Below are 26,977 nucleotides of genomic sequence, written 5' to 3'. Positions count from 1 at the left end.
CCTCAGCGGTCGAGGAGTATGGCCCCTTTTGGACACCGCCGGCCTCCCATCGCACAGCTTGAGCAGGAGCTCTCAGATGTTCCTAGTGTGAGCATTGTGTGTGTGTGTGTGTGTGTGTGTGTGTGAGTGTGAGTGTGATGAGAGTACGAATAAAGGCCGCCTCTCAGACACCAGTGCAGGACTGGCACGCAAAGGACAGAAAAGCTGCCTGCTTTTCCAGGGAGAGTCCGAATAAAGGCCGCCTCTCAGACACCAGTGCAGGACTGGCACGCAAAGGACAGAAAAGCTGCCTGCATTTACTACCATCCCATAGCTGCCTGCATTTACTACCATCCCATAGCTGCTTTATATTGAGCATGTGTGCACGCAAAGTGAAGTCAAAGTGAGTGTGTGTGTGTGTGTGTAGAGTGATGTTGAGAGTACATGTATTGTATTGGTATCTGTATGTGTGCATGGGCATGTGTGTGTTTGTGTGCACGTTAAGATATGACAACATGTATGTGGGTGTGCATGTGTGTGTGTGAGACCTAAGAAGCTGAAATTGTGTGTGTGCATGCATATGTGTACATGTGTGTGTAAAAAATGAAATGTGTGCATGTGTATAGACTGTAAGATAAGGAGCTGAGACGTGCGTGTGTGTGTGTGTGTGTGCATATGTGTGTGTGTGTGTGTGTGTGTGTGTGTGTGTGTGTGTGCATGTGTGTGCATATGTGTGTATGTGTGTGTGTGTGTGTGTGTGGGCTACCTGCATGGTGCGTCTCTTGGTGAGCGTGACCTGGAAGCTCTTCCACTCCCAGCGCTGCTCCACCACATGGGCGAAGATGACGTGGCCGTTTCCACACGCCCCAGCCAGCTGCGTCCCGTCAGCTGACCACGCCACGGCAAACACACTACCTGTGTTGGGCTTCTCCAACGCATACGACCACTGCAGCACACACAGAGAGGAGAGAGAGAGAGAGAGAGAGAGAGAGAGAAAGGAGATATGATTGTTTAGATGTATGAAATAACATTTAATCAGATCATGAGGCCTGAAGCTGAATAAAAACTCAATGAAGAAGACACAATACAAGAGACACAAATGAGAGAGAGAGGGGCTTCACATGAGAATTAAGACATTTGGCATTAAAATAACACAATGCTTGCAGAAACTACAGGAGAAACAGTGAGGGAGGAAGGGAGCGAGAGAGAGAGAAGGGAGAGAGCGAGGGAGAGAGGATGAGAGAGGAGAGAGAGAGACAGAGAGAGAAAGTGACATAGACATGGGTGCCTGGACATAATGAGAAACTGTAGTTTCTGCATAAATGATGTCGAAAACAAGGAACATTTCCTTCTTAATTGTATTAAATATGTACCTATAAGGGAAACATTTTTTGATGAATACAAAAAACATAAAATAATTTGAAAATCTATCTCCACAAATGAAAACATGTATACTACTGGGAGAGGAAACAAACTGCACATGTCTAGCTGCAGATTACATCTTTACCTGGCATAAAATAAGAGAAAGATGTAACTTTTATGTATGTGATATACTGATGAGTCTATCCTCTTTGTGTACATGTAAATACTTTGTTTGATAATTCAGCTATTTAACTTACATTGATTTATGTAGATGTATCTGTAAGTAGACATATAATATGAGTTTGCATGAGATTTATGTAGATGTATCTGTAAGTAGACATATAATATGAGTTTGCATGAGATTTATGTAGATGTATCTGTAAGTAGACATATAATATGAGTTTGCATGAGATTTATGTAGATGTATCTGTAAGTAGACATATAATATGAGTTTGCATGAGATTTATGTAGATGTATCTGTAAGTAGACATATAATATGAGTTTGCATGAGATTTATGTAGATGTATCTGTAAGTAGACATATAATATGAGTTTGCATGTTTCATTTTCTTTTTTCTATTTTCTTTTCTACAATATAGCACTATTGATGGAACTATTACTTTCCCTTTAGTAGCGTTATCCTTTTAACTTATTTTATACCAATATTAATGTGAAGTTGATTATTAACATATTATACCTGTAGCTTTGGCAATGATGACTATATTCATTCATGCCAATAAAGCACCATTTGATTTAATTTGATTTGATGAGAGAGAGAGAGGAAGAGATCTAGAGAAAGAGAGGGAGAGAGGGAGGAAGAAAGAGAGAGAGAGAGAGAGAGAGAGCCAACTGCCTCTGTTTGACACAGTGTTAGGTTGCCTGGACAGCTATTGCCATTAGTTTGTGAATCAATCCGATTTGATATTTGAAAGAGACTTAAAACTATAAGGTCCACATATCTCTTTTACTGAACTGCACCTGTCTGGCACTGTGTAAACGTAAACAGATTCAGACACAGGTAAATAAATAGGAAATATACAGATGTAGCTGGTCACTGTGTCAAACACACTCCAAATACCCAGGTCAACACTCTTCTATCCCTGAGCTGGTTTTTTCAAGGATCTACCCCAAAAAGCTGCAGTGTCAAGAGGGCCATTCTACTGCAGAGTCTATTTCACTAGTGTGTGTGTGTGTGTGTGTGTGTGTGTCCTTTTTTAACTAGGTGTGTATGTGTGTGTGGTGTATGTGTGTGTCCATTTCACTATGTGTGTGTGTGTGTGTGTGTGTGTGTGTGTGTGTGTCCATTTCACTAGGTGTGTGTGTGTGTACATTTCACTAGGTGTGTGTATGTGTGTGTGTGTGTGTGTGTCCATTTCACTAGGTGTGTGTCCATTTCACTATGTGTGTGTGTGTGTCCATTTCACTAGGTGTGTGTATGTATGTATGTGTGTGTGTGTGTGTGTGTGCATGTGTGTGTCCATTTTTACTAGGTGTGTGTATGTGTGTGTGTGTCCATTTCACTATGTGTGTGTGTGTGTGTGGTGTATGTGTGTGTCCATTTCACTATGTGTGTGTGTCCATTTCACTAGGTGTGTGTGTGTGGTGTATGTGTGTGTCCATTTCACTACGTGTGTGTGGTGTGTGTGTGTGTCCATTTCACTAGGTGTATGTATGTGTGTGTGTGTGTGTGTGTGTGTGTGTGTGTGTGTGTGTCCATTTCACTAGGTGTGACATGACAACGCATGATAGCAACATGTCAACAGCAAGAGTCTGAAGTGAGATAACTGGCACCTTAACAACTCTGCTTTTTCTATAAAACGTGTTGCTCAAACCTCAGGTCAACTGCATGTATTAAACCTGTTCCCTTTGATCTGCTCCCCAGCGCCTATTTGCTTTCCTTCTTCTTACTCTGCACTCCCCTCTTCTCTCTCACTCACACACACACACACAAACAATCACTCTTTCTGTAGTAGGCATGCTGGCATTCCACCCAGCCGCAAACAGCACTGACATCTCTTAAAACGACCTCTGACCTCGCTGATTCAGCCCTTTTTATGTGCACAGGTGGCAGGCTGTGGTGGAGGGAGGGAGGGAGAGAGAGAGAGAGAAGGAGAGAACGTTTTTCTCTCTGTGTTAATTGTACATGCTGAGGTGAGTGTGTTATTTCCGGTTAAGGTCAATCAAGCCTAACGTTTGACATGCTAAATTGGGTCTCTTTGATCACTCTGTGGCAGAGGCTATTTTTAGAACTCTGGCAAGCAGATGAAAATTGAATACTTTTGCTTGGGTCAACTTCCATAGGCGTAGCACCATGTCAGTCAACATGGAAAAAATAGCCAAAAATTCACTTATTTTATTCTAAAATAATAATAATAAAAAAAAATAAAAAAACACACCTCCCTGGACAAACCATGTCTTGTTATAGATATATCAACAACAATATTTTCTCACCTCTCTCTACCTCCACTTTCTTCACTGTTCCCCCACCCTGTCACTCCTTTCACATAAATCTTGCAATAGAGATGCTTTTTTTCTGTGGGCAGAGGGAGGAGGGAGGTGTTCTCGCGAGCAAAGACAAACACACCACTGCCACATGAAAGCCCCGGGCCAGCACGCGTTTCAACTCTCACTTTTATATACCGCACTCCTAACATCTTTGTCCTCTCACTTTTATATCCCTCACTCCTAACATCTTTGTCTTCTCACTTTTATATACCTATCTTTGTCCTCTCACTTTTATATCCCTCACTCCTAACATCTTTGTCCTCTCACTTTTATATCCCTCACTCCTAACATCTTTGTCCTCTCACTTTTATATCCCTCACTCCTAACATCTTTGTCCTCTCACTTTTATATACCTCACTCCTAACATCTTTGTCCTCTCACTTTTATATACCTCACTCCTAACATCTTGGTCCGCTACGTTTTGACCACCTCCACCTGCCCCGCCAGGAGGCCAACCAGAAAGAGAGAGAGTAAGAGAGAGAGAGAGAGAGAGAGAGAGAGAGAGAGAGAGGGACTGAGGGAGAAAGAGAGAGAGAGGGAGGGAGAGAGAGAGAGAGAGTGTGAGGGAGAGAGAGAGGGAGGGAGAGAGAGAGTGAGCAAGAAAGAAACCTAGAAACAGAGACAAAGAGGAAGTGTGTGAGAGGGTGATGAGAGACTGTGTAAGACAATGAGAGAGTTAGAGAGAACGCAAATGAGAGAGAGACAGAGAGAGAGAGAGAGAGAGAAAGGGAGGGAGCGAGCGAGAGAGAGAGAGAAAGAGAGGGAGCAAACAAGCAAGCGAGCGAAAGAGAGAGAGAGAAAGAGAGGGAGCGAGCGAGAGAGAGAAAGAGAGGGAGCCTCTAACGCCAGAGAGAGAGAGAGAGAGAGAGAGAGAGAGAGAAGAGAGAGAGAGAGAGAGAGAGAGAGAGAGAGAGAGAGGAGAGAGAGAGAGAGAGAGAGAGAGAGAGAGGAGGGAGGGAGAGAGAGAGAGAGAGAGAGAGAGGGAGAGAGAGAGAGAGAGAGAGCGTAATAATGGCGGAGGCTGTGAGTGTGCTGGTGTGGACTCTGCTTTAGGCCTCGTGAGGGGGATGCGAGTCAAGCGACGGCTGTCCAAACCAGCGATAAACGATAAACGATAACGGGCAGCACCACAGCCAACCGGGCCCCGACACATGATAGCAGGCCCCTGCACACACACACACACACACACAAAACGCCCATTTTGGATTTGTGCTTACCTAATGCTTTTAACACATTGAGGCTATTTGACTCCTCTCTGTGGCAGGGAACACGTGCATGATGAGCGGATCGGAGTGTGTGTGTGTGTGAGTGTGAGTGTGTGTGTGTGTGTGTGTGTGTGTGAGAGCGTGTGTGTGTGTGTGTGTGTGTGGAGAGCCGCAGGTGTGTGTGAGAGTGTGTGAGTGTGCGGTGTGTGTGTGTGTGTGTGCGGGAGGAGCGGTGTGTGTGTGTGTGTGTGTGTGTGGAGAGCCGCAGTGAGAGGTGTGTGTGTGTGTGAGTGTGTGTGAGGTAAAAAGGTGTGTGCGTGGAGTGTGTGTGTGTGTGTGTGTGTGTGTGTGTGTGTGAGAGTGTGTGTGAGTGAGTGAGTGAGTGTGTGTGAGTGAGTGTGTGTGTGAGTGAGTGAGTGTGTGTGAGTGAGTGAGTGTGTGTGGATGTGAGAGCAAAAGGGAAAGAGGGAGAAGTGACAGGCAGTGAAAAGAGAAACACTTCTTACACATACATGGACATTATGTACAATCAAGATTGCATTTTTACTTTTGAGTAGCAGTCAACAGGACATGCTCACTGTACGATGTACGATGGTATATCGGCAACAAAAACTGATAAATTGCTCTATTGTAATGCACATCAGACAAATAAGAATGCTACTGATAGCCGCTTGAGGTTTGTTTAGTTCATGCATTAGTATTTGAATAGCTAGTACACCAGTGCAAAATGCAGTCCCAGTGTGTTAAGACGGCAAGCTGCTCCATGTCCAACAGGGAGATGCAGTTCTGTGTGTGTGTGTGTGTGTGTGTGTGTATAACACAATTTGAAAACTGTGTGTATGAGGCACAACTCCACTGAGTGATGAAAAATATATCTCGTCTTGGATAAAAGCATCTCTGAGAGGTCCATGTGGAATGGGAATTGCCTGAAAGCCACCATCTTGGCCATCTCCCTCTGGGTCTGCCAGGACACCAGTCATCACCGTTATACAGGGACGGCCCCCAGGGCCCTGGAGCAACCTCTGGGCCAGAACTCTACATATACTGCATGTCCAACAGTGAATGGGAGCAAGCGCTTTTGTGTGTGCTTTTAGATAAATGGCCATAACTGTTTTTTACCCCTGTTTGACTGTGCGAGCGTATGGGTGTGCGTGTGTGATAGAGTGTTTAAGAGACAAAGAGAGTTATGTGTGCGTGCTACTTATTGTGTGTGTGTATGTGTGTGTGTGTGTTTGTGTGTGCGTGCGTGCGTGTGTTCCATGTCATATTAAATCTCTGTCTGGCAGAGGTGAAAATCCCAGGGTCTCTGCTGCACACTTGTCAGAACTGTCAGAGCAAAGGAGACCAGATACAAACATGAGGGGGCTAGGGAGAGGAGAGAGGAGGAGGGGAGAGGAGGAGGAGGGGGAGAGGAACTGTGGGATATTAGGAGAGGAGGAGGAGGGAGAGGAGGAGGAGGGAGAGGAGGAGGAGGGAGGAGGAGGGAGAGGAGGAGGAGGGAGAGGAGGAGGAGGGAGAGGAACTGTGGGATATTAGGAGAGGAGGAGAGGAGAGAGGGGGTGGGGTATTAAGAGAGGAGGAGCGGGGGTGGGTAGAGGAGGAGGAGGGGGCAGTGGGGGGAGAAGAAGCGAGTGCTAAGAGGGCCTCAGAGCCCTCCTGACAGGGGAGCAGAGGACACAAGTCTGGCCTGCTCAGGAGCTGGGTGCCAGCACTCGTAAAATCTCCCCTCCAAGAAGCACAATTAGCCTGCTGTCCTTTCAGCGACCCCATCACTCTTGCTCACTCTCTCCTTCTATCTCTCTTTTCAATGTTTCTCTATCCCCCACCTCTCTTTCCAACCCCTCTCTCTCCATCGATCACTCTTCATCCCTCTCTCACTGGTTTTTTTAATCAGTCCTCTCTCTCTTTCTCTCTCTCTCTCTCCTTTGCTATACTCTTTACTGTATATTCACCCTTCAGACAGGACAGCGTCAGTGCATCATCTGCGTGGCGTGTGTGTGGGGCATGGGCGTCCGTCCAGAAATCCACTGAGAGAATTAATTGAGGCCGGGGGGCTGTGAGGCCCCATAAGGGCACTAGAGGCCCCTAAAAGACCTCATCTAACACAGACAGGGCCCGGGGCCTCCCCACAGGTCATTCTCATGACTAGTAAATACTCCGCTGCTGAAAAGCTGTTTTACTGCTGCACTATTGTGTGTGTGTGTGTGTGTGTGTTTGCGCGCGAGTGTGTGTCTCGGGGGCATGGAACAAGCATTGAGTGCTGATACTGTTTAAATAGTATAAAAGCTCTGTGTGTGTGTGTGTGTGTGTGTGCGAGAGTGTGTGTGTCGGCGGGGGTGGGGTTTGAGGATTGCGTGCTGATACTGTTTAAATAGTATTAAAGCTAACATTAACATAATACCTTCACAAAGAGAAATCGAAGTGTTGAAAGCTTCTACGCTGACCAAGTAGCTTTTCACAGTAAAAGGTACCTTCATTGTGTGCGTGTGTGTGTGTGTGTGTGTGTGGAGGGTGGGGGGGTGAGGGGTGTCATTCAGCAGCAGATTTGCTGACAAGTTTTATTGGAACCAAAAGGGATGATCCTGGACCCCAACCAAATGATCTGTATTCATGGTGCAGAGAGAGGGACAAGGAGAGAGAGTAAGAGAGAGAGAGAGAGAGAAAGAGAGAGAGAAAGAGAGAGACTTTCCATCCCCTCATCACACATGCAGAGAATAAACCCTAAAGGCTTCTCCATCTTGCCTGACCAGCATACACTTGGGGAGGGGGGGTGGGGAGGGGGCTATGCTTTTGGCGAGCGTTTGTCAAAGTGTGTATCCCTAAGAGTCTTCCTTTGAGCCTCTGTGATAGACTGCGTGCGTGTGAGGGGGCGCAATCGTGTTTTTCGATAGCACAAGGACTCATTGTTAGCGACATGGAAAAAAAGGTCCCTAAGGTAATCTCCATCAATAGAGGGGGATCAGGGGAGGTCAAAGGTCAGGTCACAGGAGACGACACAAGTGCCTAAATACACATTTAGCACAGACACAGATAAGCTCAAGACAAACCAGGCCCATTAGGACTGCTAAAGAGCCTAGATTCAGTTTTCAAGCGAAAAGCCATCCATTAAAGAAACGTCAAAAGGATCAAAACAGACACCAAATGCAAACAATAACAAACAATCATAATATTTAAAAAGGGAAAAGTTTATGAAGAAGTGACACTAATAACAGGTAATTAAAAAAATGGTGAGGTAAGGGTATGCTTGTGTGTGTGTGTATGTCTGTCGTGGCTGGGACGGCTGGCTCCCTCTATAATGCCTGGCTTTGTCACCACTCTGAGGTGGCAGACATGCACTGATGATATGTCATAGTGGGAGTCCTGGTGTGGGGTTGCGAGACCCCTTGGGCACACCACCGCGCCCTCAAAGACGTCCACCGCTCCGCCGTTAACACAACACAAACACAACAGACGCGTGAACTCCAACACAAACCCTGGCCTGTAGATATCTCGCACAAAGCCAGCCACCCCACCGAGGACACGCCACGCAGCACGCTCAGGGCACAGAGTGCAGACCAACGGCTGCTGGACTTCTTCCTGTTTGACTGGTCCAAGGATTTGCTCGTTTTTTTTAGTTCCACAGATAACTCGGGTCTCTGAGACATTACTTTGTACATCGCAGCCAAACGCCAAAACCTGCACATCCAAAACCTGTAACTGACCGCACTAGATCCGACCCGTTTCTTGGTGTTTTATGCCCCCAAGGTTGTCTTCAAGGCAGCGCTGCCGGGAAAGCACTAGGGTTAGGCATGGGTTAAGGTTAGGGTTAGGGTTGGGGTTAGGTTTAGGATTAGGTGCCTTTTAAGTCGACGTTGGCAGCGCTGCCTGGAAGACGACGTTAGGAGGCATAAAACACCATCGAGCATCCGACCCCCAATGCGGACCCTATGCTGCTGGCCCAGTCTCAGGGCTGAGGACCTGTGATTGTGATTACGTTGCAGAGGAGTGTGGGCCCCTGCCTCGGGCCCCTGAGCTCTGAGATTGACAGCTGATTGCTGGAGGGGCGCTGGGGCTTGAGCGCGGTGTGCTAGGGTGCGGTGTGCTGGGGTGCGGTGCGGTGTGCTAGGGTGCGGTGTGCTGGGGTGCAGTGCGGTGTGCTGGGGTGCAGTGCAGGTGTGCTGGGGTGCTGTGCAGTGGTGGGGTGCGGTGTGGTGGGTGTGCTGGGGTGTCGTGGGGGTGGGGTCGCGGGGGGGTGGGGCGCGTGTGCTGGGGCTGGGGGCTGCGGTGCGGTGTGCTGCTTGCGGTGTGCTGGGGTGCGTAGTGCGGTGTGCTGAAGATGCGGTGGGTGTGGTGGGAGTGCGGTGTGAAAGATGCGGTGTGCTGGGGTGCGGTGTGCTGGGGTGCGGTGCGGTGTGCTGAAGTGCGGTGGGGTGTGGTGGGGTGCGGTGTGGTGCGGTGTGCTGGGGTGCGGTGTGCTGGGGTGCGGTGTGCTGGGGTGTGCGGTGTGCTGAAGTGCGGTGGGGTGTGCTGGGGTGCGGTGTGGTGCGGTGTGCTGGGGTGCGGTGTGCTGGGGTGCGGTGAGGTGTGCTGGGGTGGGGTGCGGTGTGCTGGGGTGAGGTGGGGTGTGCTGGGTCACGGTGTGCTGGAGTCACGGTGGGGAATTGTGGTGGGGTGCTTGGTGTAGTGGGGGTGTGCTGGGGTGCGGTGTGCTGGGGTGCGGTGAGGTGTGCTGGGGTGGGGTGCGGTGTGCTGGGGTGAGGTGGGGTGTGCTGGAGTGCGGTGTGCTGGAGTGCGGTGGGGTGTGGTGGGGTGCAGTGTGCTGGGGTGTGCGGTGCTGGGGTGCGGTGGGGTGTTCTGGGGTGCGGTGCGGTGTGCTGGGGTGCGGTGTGTGGTCGGTGTGGCCGCGGCCCTCAACCCTGCGCTTGGCTCGTGCCGTAACAGGCTTAAAGTGGACCATGAGCTCACCCTCCCTACAGCTGGAGGGAATGGAAGTTCTTCCAGTGTGGAGTGGACGCCACTGTCCACATCAGGAGCAGCAGACAGGCACGCAGCCCTCCAAGATCTATGTGTCTGTGCAAACACACACACACACAGACACCTCTCTCTCTGCACCTGTCCTCTCTCAAAAGGCAGCCACACAGAGCTGTGCATTCTGAATCAATAGCAGTCTAACACCACAGTGGTGAGGCGTAGTTTGCATGTTAAGGTGAAGTGAGGTGTGAAGGCTGGAGTCCTCCATGTCTAACTCTGTGTGAGCCAAGCCCTACGTGTGGTTAATGTTTACCTCACAGAGCAAAGTTAGCAAACGGACACGTTTACACATACAATGTAGCACTTGGCATTATTAATCTTTAAATACACACATCATTTAACAACTCAGTTTTTAACGTTTATGGTGCAAAAATTTAATTTTGCTTGGCAAACAGAACAGTATATGAGGGAGGAGAGGGAGACGACAGAAAGCGCATGAGAGAGAGAGAGAGGGAGAGAGAGAACGAGAGGGAGAGAGAGAGAACGAGAGAGGGAGAGAGAGAGAGGGAGAGAACGAGAGAGGGAGGGAGAGAGAGAGGGAGAGCGAGAGAGAGAGCGAGAGAGAGAAAGAGGGAGAGAGAGAGGGAGAGAACGAGAGAGGGAGGGAGAGAGAGAGAGGGAGAGCGATAGAGAGAGCGAGAGAGAGAAAGAGAGAGAGAGAGAGCGAGAGAGAGAAAGAGGGAGAGAGAGAGAGAGGAGAGCGAGAGAGAGAGCGAGAGAGAGAAAGAGGGAGAGAGAGAGAGAGAGCGAGAGAGAGAAAGAGGGAGAGAGAGAGAGAGAGAGAGAGAGAGAGAAAAAGAGTTCAGAAGGAAAAAAAGTCATGGTGGAAGTAACGTATTGCCTTCTCTTCCCTCCCCCATCTGGCTGCAGCTTTGCACTGTCTGGATCCATCTTTAACTTCTTAACTTGAGACTCAATCCATGTTCCACTGCTTTTTTGTGTGAACATTCTCTCTCTCTCACACACACACACACACACACACACACATCTAAACAGAAACTTACGGATCATTGAAGACCATTTCCCAACACACACACACACACACACACACACTCACACAAAACACACATAAACAGAAACTTACGGATCATTGAAGACCATTTCCCAACACACACACACACACACACATATTCACAGGGATATGGCTACACAAAGAAACACAAAAGTGCACAGTCAGAATGGTGGCATGGACATCTCTTGTGTGAACATTACTGTGCTCTTTAGAGAGGAGTGTTTGCAGTGAAGACCCCCCAAACCCCCCCCTACACACACACACACGCACGTACACACGCACACACACACACACACGCACACACACCCGCCTCTGTGCTCTGCAGTGCTCCTTCACGCATACGTTTGCCATTAGGACTGGCAGGTGTTCCAAGCCCAGCACTTCTCCACATGCGCCCCTTATTACAATGCAGGGAAGAAAGAGCGGCCGAGGGTGTTTGAGACATGGGTGTGTGTGTGTGTGTGTGTGTGTCTGTGTGTGTGTGTGTGTGTGTGTGTGTCTCTCTGTGTCTGTGTGTGTGTGTGTGTGTGTGTGTGTGGAGGATTTAAAAGGCGAGGAAGAGCTAACTCTTCAGACTAAGTCCACTGCCCCCCACCTACCCTTTCAACACCAGACTTGGCAAAGCCAACCTACTATCCCCCCTGCCCCCTCTGCCCCCTGTCTCCCCCCTCTGTATCCCCCCCCTCTGTCTCTGACACCCCCTTGCATCCGCCCCTCCCTCTGTCTTTCCATCCCCGGTGTGCCTGTCTTTTCCATGGCTGCAGCCTGGTGTGTGCTGGGCTGTCTGGTGTGTGCTGGGCTGTCTGGTGTGTGCTGGGCTGCCTGGTGTGTGCTGGGCTGCCTGGTGTGTGCTGGGCTGTCTGGTGTGTGCTGGGCTGTCTGGTGTGTGCTGGGCTGTCTGGTGTGTGCTGGGCTGCCTGGTGTGTGCTGGGCTGTCTGGTGGTGTGTGCCTGGTGTGTGCTAGCTGCCTGGTGTGCTGCCTGGTGTGTGCTGGGCTGTCCTGGTGTGTGCTGGGCTGTCTGGTGTGTGCTGGGCTGTGTGGGGCTGTCTGGTGTGTGCTGGGCTGTCTGGTGTGTGCTGGGCTGTCTGGTGTGTGCTGGGCTGTCTGGTGTGTGCTGGGCTGTCTGGTGTGTGCTGGGCTGTCTGGTGTGTGCTGGGCTGTCTGGTGTGTGCTGGGCTGTCTGGTGTGTGCTGGGCTGTCTGGTGTGTGCTGGGCTGTCTGGTGTGTGCTGGGCTGTCTGGTGTGTGCTGGGCTGTCTGGTGTGGTCATGGCGCGGTGAGAACAGTGAAGCCCAGTCTTTGTTTCATTTCCTGACCTGCTGCAGCACATGGACAGAGGTGTCCTGATGGATGACAGAAGGAGGGCAGATGCACCGCACACACACATTTAGACAGACAGACAGACACACACACATACATACATTTAGACAGACAGACAGACACACGCAGACACGCAGACAGACACACAAACACACACACTCAGACAGACACAACAGACAAAGGAAAGGATCTCACCCAGTTGTGTGTCTCAGAACATTATGTGTAGGGATTAAATGACGGTGTATGTATGTGTGTGTATGTCTATATGAAAGTAAGTGTGTGTGTGTGTGTGTGTGTAGGCGCTGAGGGGGTTAAAAAGACACATGCTGGGCTTGTTAACGGGCTCGGAGGAGCGATCTGCTGATTCAGGCCCATTACATCACGCACGTTAAATATGTCTGCGCCCAGCGGCCGGCCCTGCTCTGCTCCTGCTCAACGCACGCTCATCACGACGCCCCGCCACGGCTGGGGATCCACGCGTGCACACACTCCAAAACAAACGCATGAAGGCTACACACACACACACGCACGCACGCACGCACGCACACACAATCTCTCTCTCTCACACACACACACACACACACTGAAAAACCGATAAATGTGCGTGTGCACACGCACACACACACAGAGACAAAGAAACAGACACACGCACGCACGCACACACACACACAGAGACACACACACACACACACAGAGCTGACTTGTCTGTTTAGGAGAGGCAGCGGCCGTTGCCTTTGGGTCAGTGTTTACACACGGCGTACGAGGAGGGGCGGCTACAGCGGGGCCGACCATATAAATCAGAGAGCAGCCAGAGCAGCGGCAGCTGCCTTAGGTTAGCACTGCACTGATCCCCAGCAAGAGAGAGGGAGAGAGAGAGGGGGAGAGAGAGAGGAGGGGGGGAGGAGGAGGAGAGTGCAGGAGAGGTGGTGGAGAGAGGGAGGGAGGGAGTGAGAGAGAGAGGGGGAAAGAGAGGGAGGGGAGGAAAGAGAGGGAGGGGGGGAGGGAGAGAGAGGGAGGGAGAGTAAGAGAGGGAAAAGTAAGAGAGAGAGACCTGGCAATGCAGGTACAGGATGTAAATTCACACGTGCGCACATACACACACACACACACATACACACACAGACACACACACACCAGCACGCACACGCGCACACACGCACACACACACACACACACACACACACACACCATGCTTCACATTTAACAGGCTTGGCAAGTGAAAAAGTATCATGTCTTTAACAGTGCACACCACAAACTGAAACTCTGTTGGAGAGGCCAAGTGGCTGCATTAGGCAGCATGTGCTGACTGATCACACAGACCCAGCATTTCCCATTATACACATCGCCCTCGTCACGTGTGTGTGTGTGTGTGTGTGTGTGTGTGTGTGTGTGTGTGTGTGTGTGTGTGTGTGTGTGGAGAGGGAGACTGGAGCATGCACACAGCACAGCAACACCAGCACACGCACCAGGCACTGAGGAGTTTGAAAGCAACACAGTTAGTTGTTTTTTACCCGTTTGATGGAAATCAAGTGCATGAGTAGGGAGTGTACTATTAGCCCATTCCCAAGGTCTGCCAGCTCTGCCATTGGCATTCTGACCCCTGTCCTAACCAAACAAAACTACACATGCACAGACTAGATGTACCGCAAAGCGGTACACAATATGTGTGTGTGTGTGTGTGCGCAGGCGGATGCCGCCGCTCAGTCCTGCACATTTTCTCCATAAAAATAAATAACGCTTGTCAATTTGTCTCCATTTCCTACTCTTGCAACTTTTGTTTATGTAAATAAGTGTATGCATAGTGTGTGTTTGATTATATGTGTGCTTCTCTGTGTGTGTTCGCTTGTGAGTGTGTGTGTGGGGGTAATGGGGTGTGAGTGTGTGTGTTTATGTGTGTGTGTGTGTGTGTGTGTGTGTGTGCGTGCATGTGTACTGTGTGTGTGTGCCTGTTTATGTGTGTGTGCATGCATGGGTGTGTGTGAGTGAGTGTGTGCGTACCTGTGTGTGTGTGTGTGTGTGTGTGAGTAGCTGATGTGGTCCCCACCTGTCAGCCAAAGATACCTGCGATTATAATGCCTCGTTTTTGCCTTTTCATTTCTAACTAGGTGGCGCTACACCTCAAAATGAGTGAATATGGGATGTGTTGACATGGCCCCTGGAAACCAACATACCAAAATAATTTGGTCATCCCAGGCCCTACAGGTAGGGCTGGGGCCGGTGCATTACCGCAATGCAGTCCAATCGCATTGACCCCTACATGAGGGTCTGGAGCTTCGTCACAGTCATCACCGCAAAAAAATAAAATAAAAATATCTGTGAAACATTTGGGATTTGGGTGATTCGACTTCCACGTTTTCAACCATGACTTATGCACAATTCCGGTTTGAAAACGTAGCAGAATCTCAGAGTTATGCAGTCATCTTAGACGTCTGCAGGTGGCTAGCCTAGGCTACATGAAGTTGAATCTCACTATAACTGGCCTGCACATGTGTACACGTACTGTAGGCCTACGTAATGTCATGATGTGTAATGTGATGAACCATCTCATGACATTGATACTCAGAGAACCACAGTTACGTTAAGTAGGCTAACCCTCCATTTTCACAACAAAACTTCAAAACGTATCATCAAAAAAATGAAGCAAATCCGACCTTTCGCGTTTGTGTTGGGGAGCGCGATGTTCCAACATTCCATTTGTTTACTATGCGAGAGTAGGGGAGAACTGGCACAATCGTAACACTTTTCTATTTTCTCCGTTCAAACTCGATTTACATAAAGCTGTTAAACGTGAAAGCTGTGAAATTTGGCCAGAAAGGAGTCATACATGTTTAGTTAATGAAAGAATTACTAAATATGTTCTAATTTGTTAAGAATCTAACTTAACAGCGACATGTAGGTCGAGGCTAGCCTTTGTTACAACCTGACACAACCATTAAAACGTGCGGTAGCCTAGTGTTGTAACATTAGCATAAGCGTCATGACTGAAACAGTTTTTAAATCATGATAGCCTTGTTGATAAACTGCTTATTTCTTGCTTACCGACCACGGTAAGAAAACATCCATACCGTCCCAGTCCTACCTACAGTTCGAGATATTCACACAAAACTGTGTCCGGCCATCTACAGACCGACTGGTGTACAGTCACTAAATTAACACATATGTAAGGGATAATGTATAGAACGCCAGTCATTTTTGGGAAAATAACCCTGACAGATCGACTCCCCACGATCTGACTCTTTAGCCTACATAGCCTAGGCTATAGCCTATTTGTTACCGTTTCATTGTGGCTTTTGCTGAGAAATAAAGTTTGCAACAGCACACACTGAACTTGAATCAAACATTCTTTAGCTTTATCCAACACAACTGATCAACCGTCCGCTTTCACTTTTGAATGAAGTTCCAGTCCTTGCGTAGTGATATGAAAGACGTGAAATAGAAGTACAAAACCCATTTTCCTTGACAGCGGTCTGTTATACTTAGCAACGGTCTGTTATTGAGAATTAGCAGACCACCGAACATTGGGAAGGCCCATTCAAGTGAATGGAGCATTCTTCAGCATTATGAAGAGCCGTGTAATAAATTCATTTAATGCATGCCCGTCCCCCCATGAACGGAATTCCACAAAACTTGGCATGCATTCCGAGGGTTTCATAATGATCCTACACTACATTTCCTGTAGTTTTTAACACATCAGTCAAAGATACCTGCGATTACAACGCCTTTTTAACTAGGTGGCGCCAGGCTTGGAATTTCACCATTCTGGGGGCAAGGCCACTTGGCCTTCTGTTGGGCATATTTGGTGGGGGACACAAAGGCCACATGTCAGGGCACCAAGGCCAAAGTTAACTATACAGTAGTAGCATATAAAAATGATTTTAAAAAAAAATTGTAAAAAAAAAAGTTGTATTGTATTTCACTGCAGTAGACCTGCAACACTGTATGAAACATTAAAAAAACATGAATCATGACATATTACATACAACTGTAAATCATCTGATCATCTAATATTTACAGATATCTAGGCTATATTTAACATTTATTTTATATGCGGCCTGTTATGAAATCATTTATTGAACAATTTAAGCACAGCTCAGCTTTTAGAAACTCAAATAGCCTAGATGCATGCTTAGCATTTTGTGATCATTAAGGCTACTTTCACAAACTCTTAGTCAGCTGTCCTATGATTTACCGATATTTGAAACATTTATTTTGTATTTGGCCCATCATGAAATCATGTGGAACAATTTAAACACATTGTAAAACTTAAAGCCCAAATTTGGAGACATCCATGCATGTCAAAATTTACTGTAAATTCAAAACTGGATTACTCTGGAACGGCTAACTGTACAGGGAACTGCTTTACACATTTGTGTTCGGTAAGGTCTGTTGTTTATATTGATATATGGTTTGCCATGTGTTAAACGAAGGGTTAGTGAAGTATTCCACCGAGATGAATAGGTAGGGAGATGGACGCAAAACCTTCAGTAGAATTTATGATTACATTTAATTATATTATTTACTTTTCTCGAAAACCGTTCACCACAGCAATTAGCGGCCAACATCGTTTAAAAGCTGAGAAAGAGCTCTTTCATGTGATACTTGTGATGTCTGTGTGATGAGTAGGCTACTTCGCGAGTAGTTCAACTGAGAAGAATGGGTGAATTTGGACGCACTTTCTTTCTTGCGCTGTCACTTTCTCCACTGCCTAAAAGACTAAATTAATTTGCGCTGTGATTGCTGTGATTATTTTGATCGGCTATAGGCTAAATAAAAATCACCATTAGTAGGACGCAAAGCAGAATACTGAAAGAAGGGGGCACCAAGGCCACCGTGGCCTGTAAACCTCTGATTTTAAAGGGGCATCACGGCCAACGCAGGGGGCAAAGATGGCCATGGCCGTCATGGCCGCCGTGAAATTACGGCGTGAAATTAAGGATTGAAATTAAGGATTGTGTGTAAATCGCTATTCAGTAAGAAAAAAACCTAGCCTGGCGGGCCATCCTATACCATTGAAATGTATAGTCTGGAATCGAGTGAATAGTCATTCACCTCGCTTAATCCAAGGGGCGGGCAGAGAATTGTCTTTCAAACTGCCTAGGCATGCAATAGGCCAACGCTACGACCATATCTGTATCTGGTCGGCAAAACGGCAAATACATCCTTCTTCGAAAGAAATGACTTAAGTGCATTGTGTTGCTCAACTTTCAAAGAAAAGCACAAGTCCAACTCCTCCAAAGTTGACGCCAACGCCGATTCAAACAACCGCTCTTCGTTTGCCATAGCCACCTCCCTTGTTGTTCACCGTTGCAGGACTGTCGTTATCCTGTTAAGCCCGCCTTAAGACTCTCTAACAAAATAGAGTGCTGTGATTGGACGACGTCCACGGCGTCAGCCAATAGAAATCCCTATGGTTTGATACTAGACGTACAGGCTGAGCAATTTGTCGCCGCTAGGGTGCGTCTAGATTTCTAGGCTAAAAAAAACCCTCTTCTCTCTTCTCTCCTCTCTTTTCACACAATTTCTGTATGTTAAAGGTTTGAGGAAAAAAAATAAATAAATCTTTACATCTCTGATGCTTTATCCAAAGCACTTTTAGTCAAAGCAACCCTGATATCCATGTGATTTTGAATGAACAGCTGAGAATCCCACAGATGGGAGAAAGAGTGACACAAAGAGCAAACAAGGCTGCAGCTTCCCACACATTCATCAGCGCCAGGCGCGGGGGATGCAGCCAGGCTTCCCTAAAGACAGAGTACGGCTTCCAGGTAGCCCGCAAAACAGGTGTGGAGAGACAAAGCCTGGGCGCAGAACAGGGGACACGCTTTTCAGCACGTCAGATTTACACCACTCACAGAGCCGTTAATGACACACTTCCTGTGGACAGGCGCTCTGGCCACTGCGATACTCAGCTCGGTCAAGAAACCACCACAACAACAACAAAAGAACATTTCTGACGACTGAAACGATGCTGGGAAGTGAAAGAGATATTCGCTGGGTGCTGACTGCGGCTCTTATCGACGTGAGCAGCCATTAATTGTAGCCAGATAATCTGGAGTGGGGGGGGGGGGCGAGCACCTTCATTCAAACTGGCGTTGGAACTGGCAACTGGCAACAAGGAACAGTCTTGCTGGATCTTGATCCAGCACAAGCCATCAGCAATCAGTCTAAATGACAATCTGGAAATATTCGATGTCTGCCATTTGGACGGAGGCTCGGATCACTTGGGCCGCTGCGGTTGCTCTGTTTCTTCAATGCTGAGGAATAGGCTAGAAAACCTACCAAGGAAGATCAACACCAATAGGCTCCACAAAAACAGCAGAGAAAAGACTCTAACTGTGTATGGTGTGGGAAGGCCAGGTCAGTAAATGAAATGGACAACATTTATCAGGTACTACAGCACAGTCAAACAGATCCATGTCACTCAATGTTGACTAGTTCAACCACATTATGTGAACTTTATGTAATTTTCTACAAGCCTCAGGTAGTTCTATAGTCCTTCTATATTCCTTTTGTCTGTTCAGAAATCCTATATTTTGCATCTTGCTAAAGTTCCCTTGGCCTTTGGAATTAAAATAGCCCCAGATCATCACATACTCTTCACCATACCTACAGATTGACATGGTTGTATTTCAGTTAGCCTAATAGCAAATGGTTTCATCTGCATTGAGAGATGATCTTATGGAAAGTGCCCCATGCCAAACTGTAGGTATGGTGAAGGGTATGTGATTATGTGGGGCTATTTTTTTCATGGATCCGTGAAATAACTAGCCTTTAAAAATAGAAATCTTCCAACTTTTATGGGAATTTAACATAGGGGTGTGTATGCTTATGCCCCCTGTATTTTAAGAAAGAACATTTATTTATTTACAATACATTATTCATTCACAAAGAAAATTGGTGTCCTTAGAGGTTGGATTTTTCCTCATTTTCTTAATTAAGGCATTAAGGCAATTTCCAAAAGATGATTTTTATTCCTCTTTTCAGTCAACTTTAGCATGTGTTCACATACTTTCTCTTGCAACTGTATTTCAACCCTTCTTTCCAGGGTCCCAATCATTTTTTTTAATTCTCCCATGTGTGTAGCAGAAATGACAATGACTGTGTATATTTTGTCATACAGGTCGATGCATTTGCCAACCGGATGTAACAGCACAACAATTCTGTCCAGAGACCCGGTGGACAAGAGTTAGCCTGGCCTCAAGTCTGACTTGAGAAGACGAGTTAGCCTGGCCTCAAGTCTGACTAGAGAAGACAAGAGTTAGCCCGGCCTCAAGCATGACTGAAGTAGACAAGAGTTAGCCCAGCCTCAAGCATTACTGAAGTAGACAAGAGTTAGCCTGGCCTCAAGTCTGACTAGATAGACAAGAGTTAGAGAACTAGAAGGAGAAGGAACTAAAGAGGGGAACCTCAGTACAAGAAGGCAAAGAGAACTAGAAGGAGAAGGAACTAAAGAGGGGAACTTCAGTACAAGAAGGCAAAATGTCTAGTGTTCCCGAGGGGCTGAGGATAAGCATCTAATGGCCACGGCTTTCAAATACAGTCCGAGGCAGTGCATTCAGTTATACGCTGTCCAACACAACGAGGCAGTGCATTCAGTTATACGCTGTCCAACACAACGAGGCAGTGCATTCAGTTATACGCTATCCAACACAACGAGGCAGTGCATTCAGTTATACGCTATCCAACACAACGAGGCACTGCATTCAGTTATACGCTATCCAACACAACGAGGCCGTGCATTCAGTTATACGCTATCCAACACAACGAGGCAGTGCATTCAGTTATACGCTATCCAACACAACGAGGCCGTGCATTCAGTTATACGCTATCCAACACAACGAGGCAGTGCATCCAGTTATACGCTATCCAACACAGCGAGGCAGTGCATTCAGTTATACGCTATCCAACACAACGAGGACTTGGGCCCATCAAAAAAGAAAAGGCTGCTTTGAAACTGGCCCTGGCACCGAGTTGTCTGAGCTGCCTTAATCACAGCGAGCTTCACACACATGCTTCTCCCCTTTATCTGCCTGGCCGCTATCTCACTGGGAGAGAGTGAGCAGGAGCAGACACACACACATACTTGCACACACACTTGCGCACACACACACACACACATACACACACACACACACACACACACACACACTCAAGCACACACTCAAACACTCACGCACATACACACTCGCACACACTCACACTCGCGCACACACACGCACAAGCACACACACACCTCCTCCCATTCTCACACATGCCTGTGATGAAACGCATGAGAGTGTGTGTGCTGTCACTAGCAGTAGGGCTCCATGGCCTCAGACTGGGCCACCACTCCCCAAGCTATTCCTCTCTCACAGGAGCCAAGCCCACGCAGACAAGACGCCTTATCCCATCAGGGGCCAGAACTAAGTATGCGCACACACACACACACACACACAAACACACACACACACACATGCATATTCGCATGTCCACACACACTACCCTCACACACACTGACACACACACTTAAGCTAACAATAAGTGACAGTTATGAAGTCATGATGGAGTCCATATTTCCCAGCATCTTGCCCTTCTTCTTTGGGACTTCATTGTGATTCCAGACACAGAGCAGCCATGGCAGCACTCCGCATCTCCATTCACTCTGAATAGGAAAACACACACACACACACACACACACACACACACACTCCCTCAAGCTCAGCCCCTACTGGCACACACGCCACACGCACACACACTCCCTCAACCTCAGCACCTACTGGCACACACACACACACACACACACACTCCCTCAAGCTCAGCACCTACTGGCACACACACACACACACACACACACTCCCTCAAGCTCAGCACCTACTGGCTCTGTCTTACTAGAAAGGGCAGGACTTCAGGAATGTGTTGTATGTATGTTTGTGTTTATGTTTGTGTTTCAGTTTGTGTGTGTGTGTTTGTGTGTGTGTAGTTTTTCATCTCTGCACTACCTAATAATGCATACAAATAAATGTACATTAGATTATCTGGACAAGGCTATATTGTGTGGACCTTATGGACCTTAGGAGAGCACTATAGTCCCAATGGCTTTGTTCACAACCTTTACATTATACGGTATTGGTAGTGCTACATGTCACATGGTACTTGGTCTGTGCTGTTGGTGATTGAGGTGGGGCACCATCAGAGAAGATTAATTAATCACCATGAAGCGGTCAGATATGAACTGTTTTCTTATGACATTAGGAAGCATGGATTTCTCATTAGATCCCATAGCAGGATAAAAAACAGAGAGGCTGGCTTCAGCCCAACACTTACTCCTGAAGGGCAATATGCCATGCTGAACGTTTGTATGCCAATATGGAAACAATCTGTTGTTTGTAAGCCTTATCAACCCAATTTCATGTGTGTGTGTGTGTGTGTGTGTGTGTGTGTGTATATAAAGGCTATAGCCTATGACAGGGTTCCAACAGCAGGCAAAAAAAAGAAGAAAGATTTGCTTTGATTTCAAACCGAAGGATTATACACATATTCTCACAAAAAGTCTAACTGAGAAAATCGTAGGAAGAGTTCCCTAGTGTGACAGCGGCTTTCAGAGAAGAAATGGGAGGAGCTGGGTGTGTGTGTGTGTGTGTGTGTGTGCCGTTAGCCTCCCTTACACACACACAGACACACACACACACGCGGCTCCTCACTCACGTCCTGCAGTCTCAACAGCGTAACCATAGACACATGTAGCGTTCCCCAGGGACTCGTCAGCAGAGCACAGCTGTGTGCTGGCCAGCCCGACTCAATTAGCACCGAGCACCAGCACGGGGGGGGGGGGGGGGTGCCCCTGCACAGGGTACTGCTACACACACACACACACACACACACACACACACACACAACACAGCAGAGAGAGAGAGAGGGAGAGAGAAAGAGAAAGAGAGAGAGAGGTAGAGTGAGAGTGAGAAAGAGTGAGAGAGGTAGAGTGAGAATGAGAGTGACAGAGGTAGAGTGAGAGTGAGAAAGAGTGAGAGAGGTAGAGTGAGAATGAGAGTGACAGAGGTAGAGTGAGAGACAGAGAGAGGTAGAGAGAAGGGGCTAGAGAGAGGTAGAGAGAGAGGGCTAGAGAGAGGTAGAGAGAGAGGGCTAGAGAGAGGTAGAGTGAGAGGGCTAGAGAGAGGTAGAGTGAGAGAGAAAAGGAGAGAGAAACAGAGAGAAAGAGAGGTAGAGTGACAGTGAGAGGAGGAGCAAGAAAGAGAGTGTGTGTGAGAGTAAAGACAAGAGAGTATGTGTGAGAGTAAAGACAAGAGAGTGAGCAGCAGAAGCAGCTTGGGGGAACCCTGCTCACCAGTGGACAGAACATGAGGCACCACAACATAGTGGACAGAACATGAGGCACCACAACATAGCGGACAGAACATGAGGCACCACAACATAGCGGACAGAACATGAGGCACCACAACATAGTTGACAGAACATGAGGCACCACAACATAGTGGACAGAACATGAGGCACCAGAACATAGTTGACAGAACATGAGGCACCACAACATAGTGGACAGAACATGAGGCACCACAACATAGTTGACAGAACATGAGGCACCACAACATAGTGGACAGAACATGAGGCACCACAACATAGTGGACAGAACATGAGGCACCAGAACATAGCGGACAGAACATGATGCACCACAACAGGCCAGTGGCACTAGAACATGAGGCACCACAACATAGTGGACAGAACATGAGGCACCACAACATAGTGGACAGAACATGAGGCACCAGAACATAGTGGACAGAACATGAGGCACCAGAACATAGTGGACAGAACATGAGGCACCACAACACAGTGGACAGAACATGAGGCACCAGAACATAGTCACACTAGAACATGAGGCACCAGAACATGCCATTGGCGCTAGAGATGATGGACACTCAGGTAGGACCTTGCAGCATGGGCAGCGAGGATCTCTTCTCTTCCTGAGTTTCCTAAGTAATGGCCGTCACCATTATGTTTACAAATTTAAGTTTACAAACAAGCCCTAGTCTTGTTTAGTTTCCTTTCTCATAGGCTGTCCCTGATCACTAGGCTCCAGTGGAGGCCCACGGCCCATGTAGTCCTGCGACTGACCTTTAGGGCCTTGGCAAGGAACAAAATAACAAATCATTCAGCTCATCTAATGAGCACCCTGCTGATTGCTGAATGGAAACCATTGAATGATGATGAGCAACATGTTTTAGTGCACTTCTCATGCAAGCTAGCCTGTTCAGACTGAGAAGCCCATGACATATAATGTAGGGAATTTAAAAAGCGCAGGACTGTACAGCCCCACAGACAAGTAAAATAACCCACAGAAAGCATAGAATGCTTTTAGAAAGCCAATTTTTATACTTCACTTTTAAAATGTAATTTTTTTTTCATTGTGTAGTCACAAATTAGCACTTTCGCAACTTTTTAAAGTCTTTATACTGCCCCCAGGTGGTCGAGCAGATAACTGCAGGCCTGCCTGATGTCAGTGGGAGTTCATGTTCACATTGGAGAGCAAATGTCACGCCTGCAACCCAGATATTACCCACAAGTCTGTGCGCTCCACGGGCCCACTTTAAAGTGTGCCGAGCCTGAGGGGAAGTTGATGGGTTGCTGAAATGCAAATGATCACGCCTACTCAGTTCCCATCAAAACACTCGTGAGAGGACGAGGAGAAAAGGCTGATATAAACTAACATCCACGCTCCATGAAAACACACCTTTAACTCGCGACGGCTTTCTAATTGGCGTTTCCTTCCTGGTGTCTACACAGGCGTGGTCTCCGACAAGTGAGAGCAAACAAAGCCGGCGGTTTTAAAAAACGAACCACAAAGTCTTTGAAATTCTGCTTTATCGGACTTTCCACTTCTCCCGTTGGCCTCACGCTCTTGTGCATTCTGTACTGTCTGAAGGTTCTATTCCCACTGCATCTGTTCTCCACACACACACACACACACACACACAGACACACACACCTTATTCCTTCTTTTCATAACTCCTTCAGCTTCCCCCCCGTTCAGTAAATTCTCACCCCTTTAACTTCTGTTTACTCACAATCCTCCCCCCCTCTCTCTCTCTCTCCTCCCCCCCCCCCCCCCTCTCTCTCTCTCTCTGTACTCCCTCCCCTTAACCCTTTCTCTACATCTCTTTCTCCTTCACTCTCCTATTCTTTCTGTCTCTCTCTTCTTACTCCTTCACTCTCTCTCTCCCTCTCCCTCTCTCTTAACCCTTTCTCTGCTCCTCTCTCTCTCTCCCTCTCTCTCTTTCTCTCTCTCAGCCCATTCTCTGCTCCTCTCTCTCTCTCTCTCTCTTTTAACCCTTTCTCTCTCCCTCTCTCCTCGCTCTCTTTTTCTCTGACATGTTTGCCGTGTCAGTGGAGGCCCTGATTTAATGGTCCAGGAGGTAATGAGTCTGCCAGAGGCACTGGCAGCGTACTGTCTGAGACTGTCATTCATCTTCTCCCCCACTCCCCCCTTCCACACAAGACTGAGAGAGAGAGAGAGAGAGAGAGAGAGAAAGAGAGAGAGAAAAAGAGGAGAGAGAGAGAGAGAGAGAGAGAGAGAGAGAAGAGAAGGAGAGAGAGTGAAACCACCATTTTTTTACACACACGTGGATCCTCCTGGTCGGGCGCTGAGGCCAACTCTCAGGGCTGACTGGGCCGACGAATCCTCCGTGTCACGGCTGGAGCTCTGGGTGGACTTCTCCTCTCCCTCTCGGCCTCCCTCCCCACCTCGCCCGCCAATATGTCAACACGGAGCGGGTTGCTCCACACACCGCCCCACTCATGGACTCAGCCCAACCACTGGCCCAGAATGCAGCTGATGCATTGCTGTCACAGTTGTTTGTATATAGATAGATAGATAGATAGATAGATAGATAGATAGATAGATAGATACTTTATTGATTCCCAAGGGGGAAATTCATGGGGGTGTTCGTGCTGAGGCAGGTTGATGTTAGATGGGAGACTGCTTCCTCCCTGATCTGTTTGGTTGGTCTGTTGAGGGCCTACGTGAACAAACACCTCCCCACACCACTGCTTTCTTCCCCTTTTGGTGCCTTTTCATGCTGCTGCGGGCGTCTACTGCAATTGAAACTGTGGTGTGGTGTCAACACTGCAGCATGACAAACGCACCTCTGTCTGCCTCACACTTCCTACAACACAAACGTACGAGGGGCCACCCTACGACTGCTCCTCTGGAACCATCAACACAAATGCACGAGAACTATCAACACAAACGTACAAGGGGCCACCCTGTGACAGCTCCTCTGGAACCATCAACACAAACGCACAAGAACTATTAACACAAACGTACGAGGAGCCACCCTGTGACAACTCCTCTAGAACCATCAACACAAACGTACGAGAACTATCAACACAAACATACGAGAACGATCAACACAAACGTACGAGGAACAACCCTATGACTGCTCCTCTGGAACCATCAACACAAACGTATGAGAACTATCAACACAAACGTACGAGGAACCACCCTGTGACAGCTCCTCTGGAACCATCAACACAAACGTACAAGGAACCATCAACACAAACGTGTCGTACAGGGAGCCACCCTGTGACAGCTCTTCTGGAACCATCAACACAAAGTCTGCATCCTTTCATGCACCTGACAACGCCACTGCTCACTCACCAGAATGAACGTCAAAATAACACTCATCACAACCATCGTTTTTTTTTCTCTCTCTCTCTCTCTCTCTCTCTCTCTCTCTCTCTCTCACACTGCGACTCCAGGGCGTTTGTAGTGTAGACAACCTTGCTGTTAAAAAGCGGCCGAGCCAGCTAGTATTTTTACCACCTAAACTGTAAGGGCACACATCTGATGAGTGTTTTCACTGGCCGAGAACTGGCGGCCATTAAACCGGCAGAATGCGGTCGCTTGTTGAGAAATAAATAAATAAATAAATAATGGGTTGCCTTCCCCCAGACATGTTCAAAGGAGACACGGGACCGTGCGCTATGAAAACGCTGCTTGTGAATTGAGATCCTCTCAGTGCTGATCCTCATGCGTGCTCATCCTCTCCGGAACAGGCCCATGCCAAGTGGCACGCGAGGGCTGGGAGCCAGTGGAAGACATTTAAGAAAGACAAATGGATCTATGGATCACACACACACACACACGTCAAAGGTATATTCTGGCAAATGAAAACTCAGTAGCAGGCCAAGAAGCCAATTTTACCCGACTGCCTTGGCCAGAAGCTGTTTACGGTCTCATCTGATTTCATCTCCTCATCAGGCAATTCAATTCACCAATTCAAAAGCACAGCCCACCTGTACAGCCCATTGCATTTAATTGTAGTGGTGACACACGTGGTATAGTTTCTGACCTGTGCATTTAATTGTAGTGGTGACACACCTGGTGTAGTTTCTGACCTGTGCATTTAATTAGAGTGGTGACACACGTGGTGTAGTTTCTGACCTGTGCGTTTAATTAGAGTGGTGACACACGTGGTGTAGTTTCTGACCTGTGCATTTAATTAGAGTGGTGACACACATGGTGTAGTTGCTGACCTGTGCATTTAATTGTAGTGGTGACAAACCTGGTATAGTTTCTGACCTATGCATTTAATTGT

General features: G+C 47.7%; 1 protein-coding gene across 1 annotated transcript in view; it reads right to left on the bottom strand.

Moving 5' to 3' along the window:
• Nucleotides 1-26,977, bottom strand: part of ift80 (intraflagellar transport 80 homolog (Chlamydomonas)) — an 83,614-nt gene that overhangs the window by 30,255 nt on the left and 26,382 nt on the right. Inside the window, exon 9 of the mRNA XM_048265239.1 lies at nt 746-925. Within this exon, the coding sequence (XP_048121196.1) occupies nt 746-925 (180 nt within the window). The remainder of the gene's footprint in view (nt 1-745; nt 926-26,977) is intronic.

This window comes from Alosa alosa, chromosome 15 (genome assembly GCF_017589495.1).
Source record: "Alosa alosa isolate M-15738 ecotype Scorff River chromosome 15, AALO_Geno_1.1, whole genome shotgun sequence".
Lineage (NCBI taxonomy): Eukaryota > Metazoa > Chordata > Actinopteri > Clupeiformes > Clupeidae > Alosa > Alosa alosa.
Note: the sequence above shows the minus strand (reverse complement) of the source record. Positions and strands in the feature narration are given on the sequence as shown.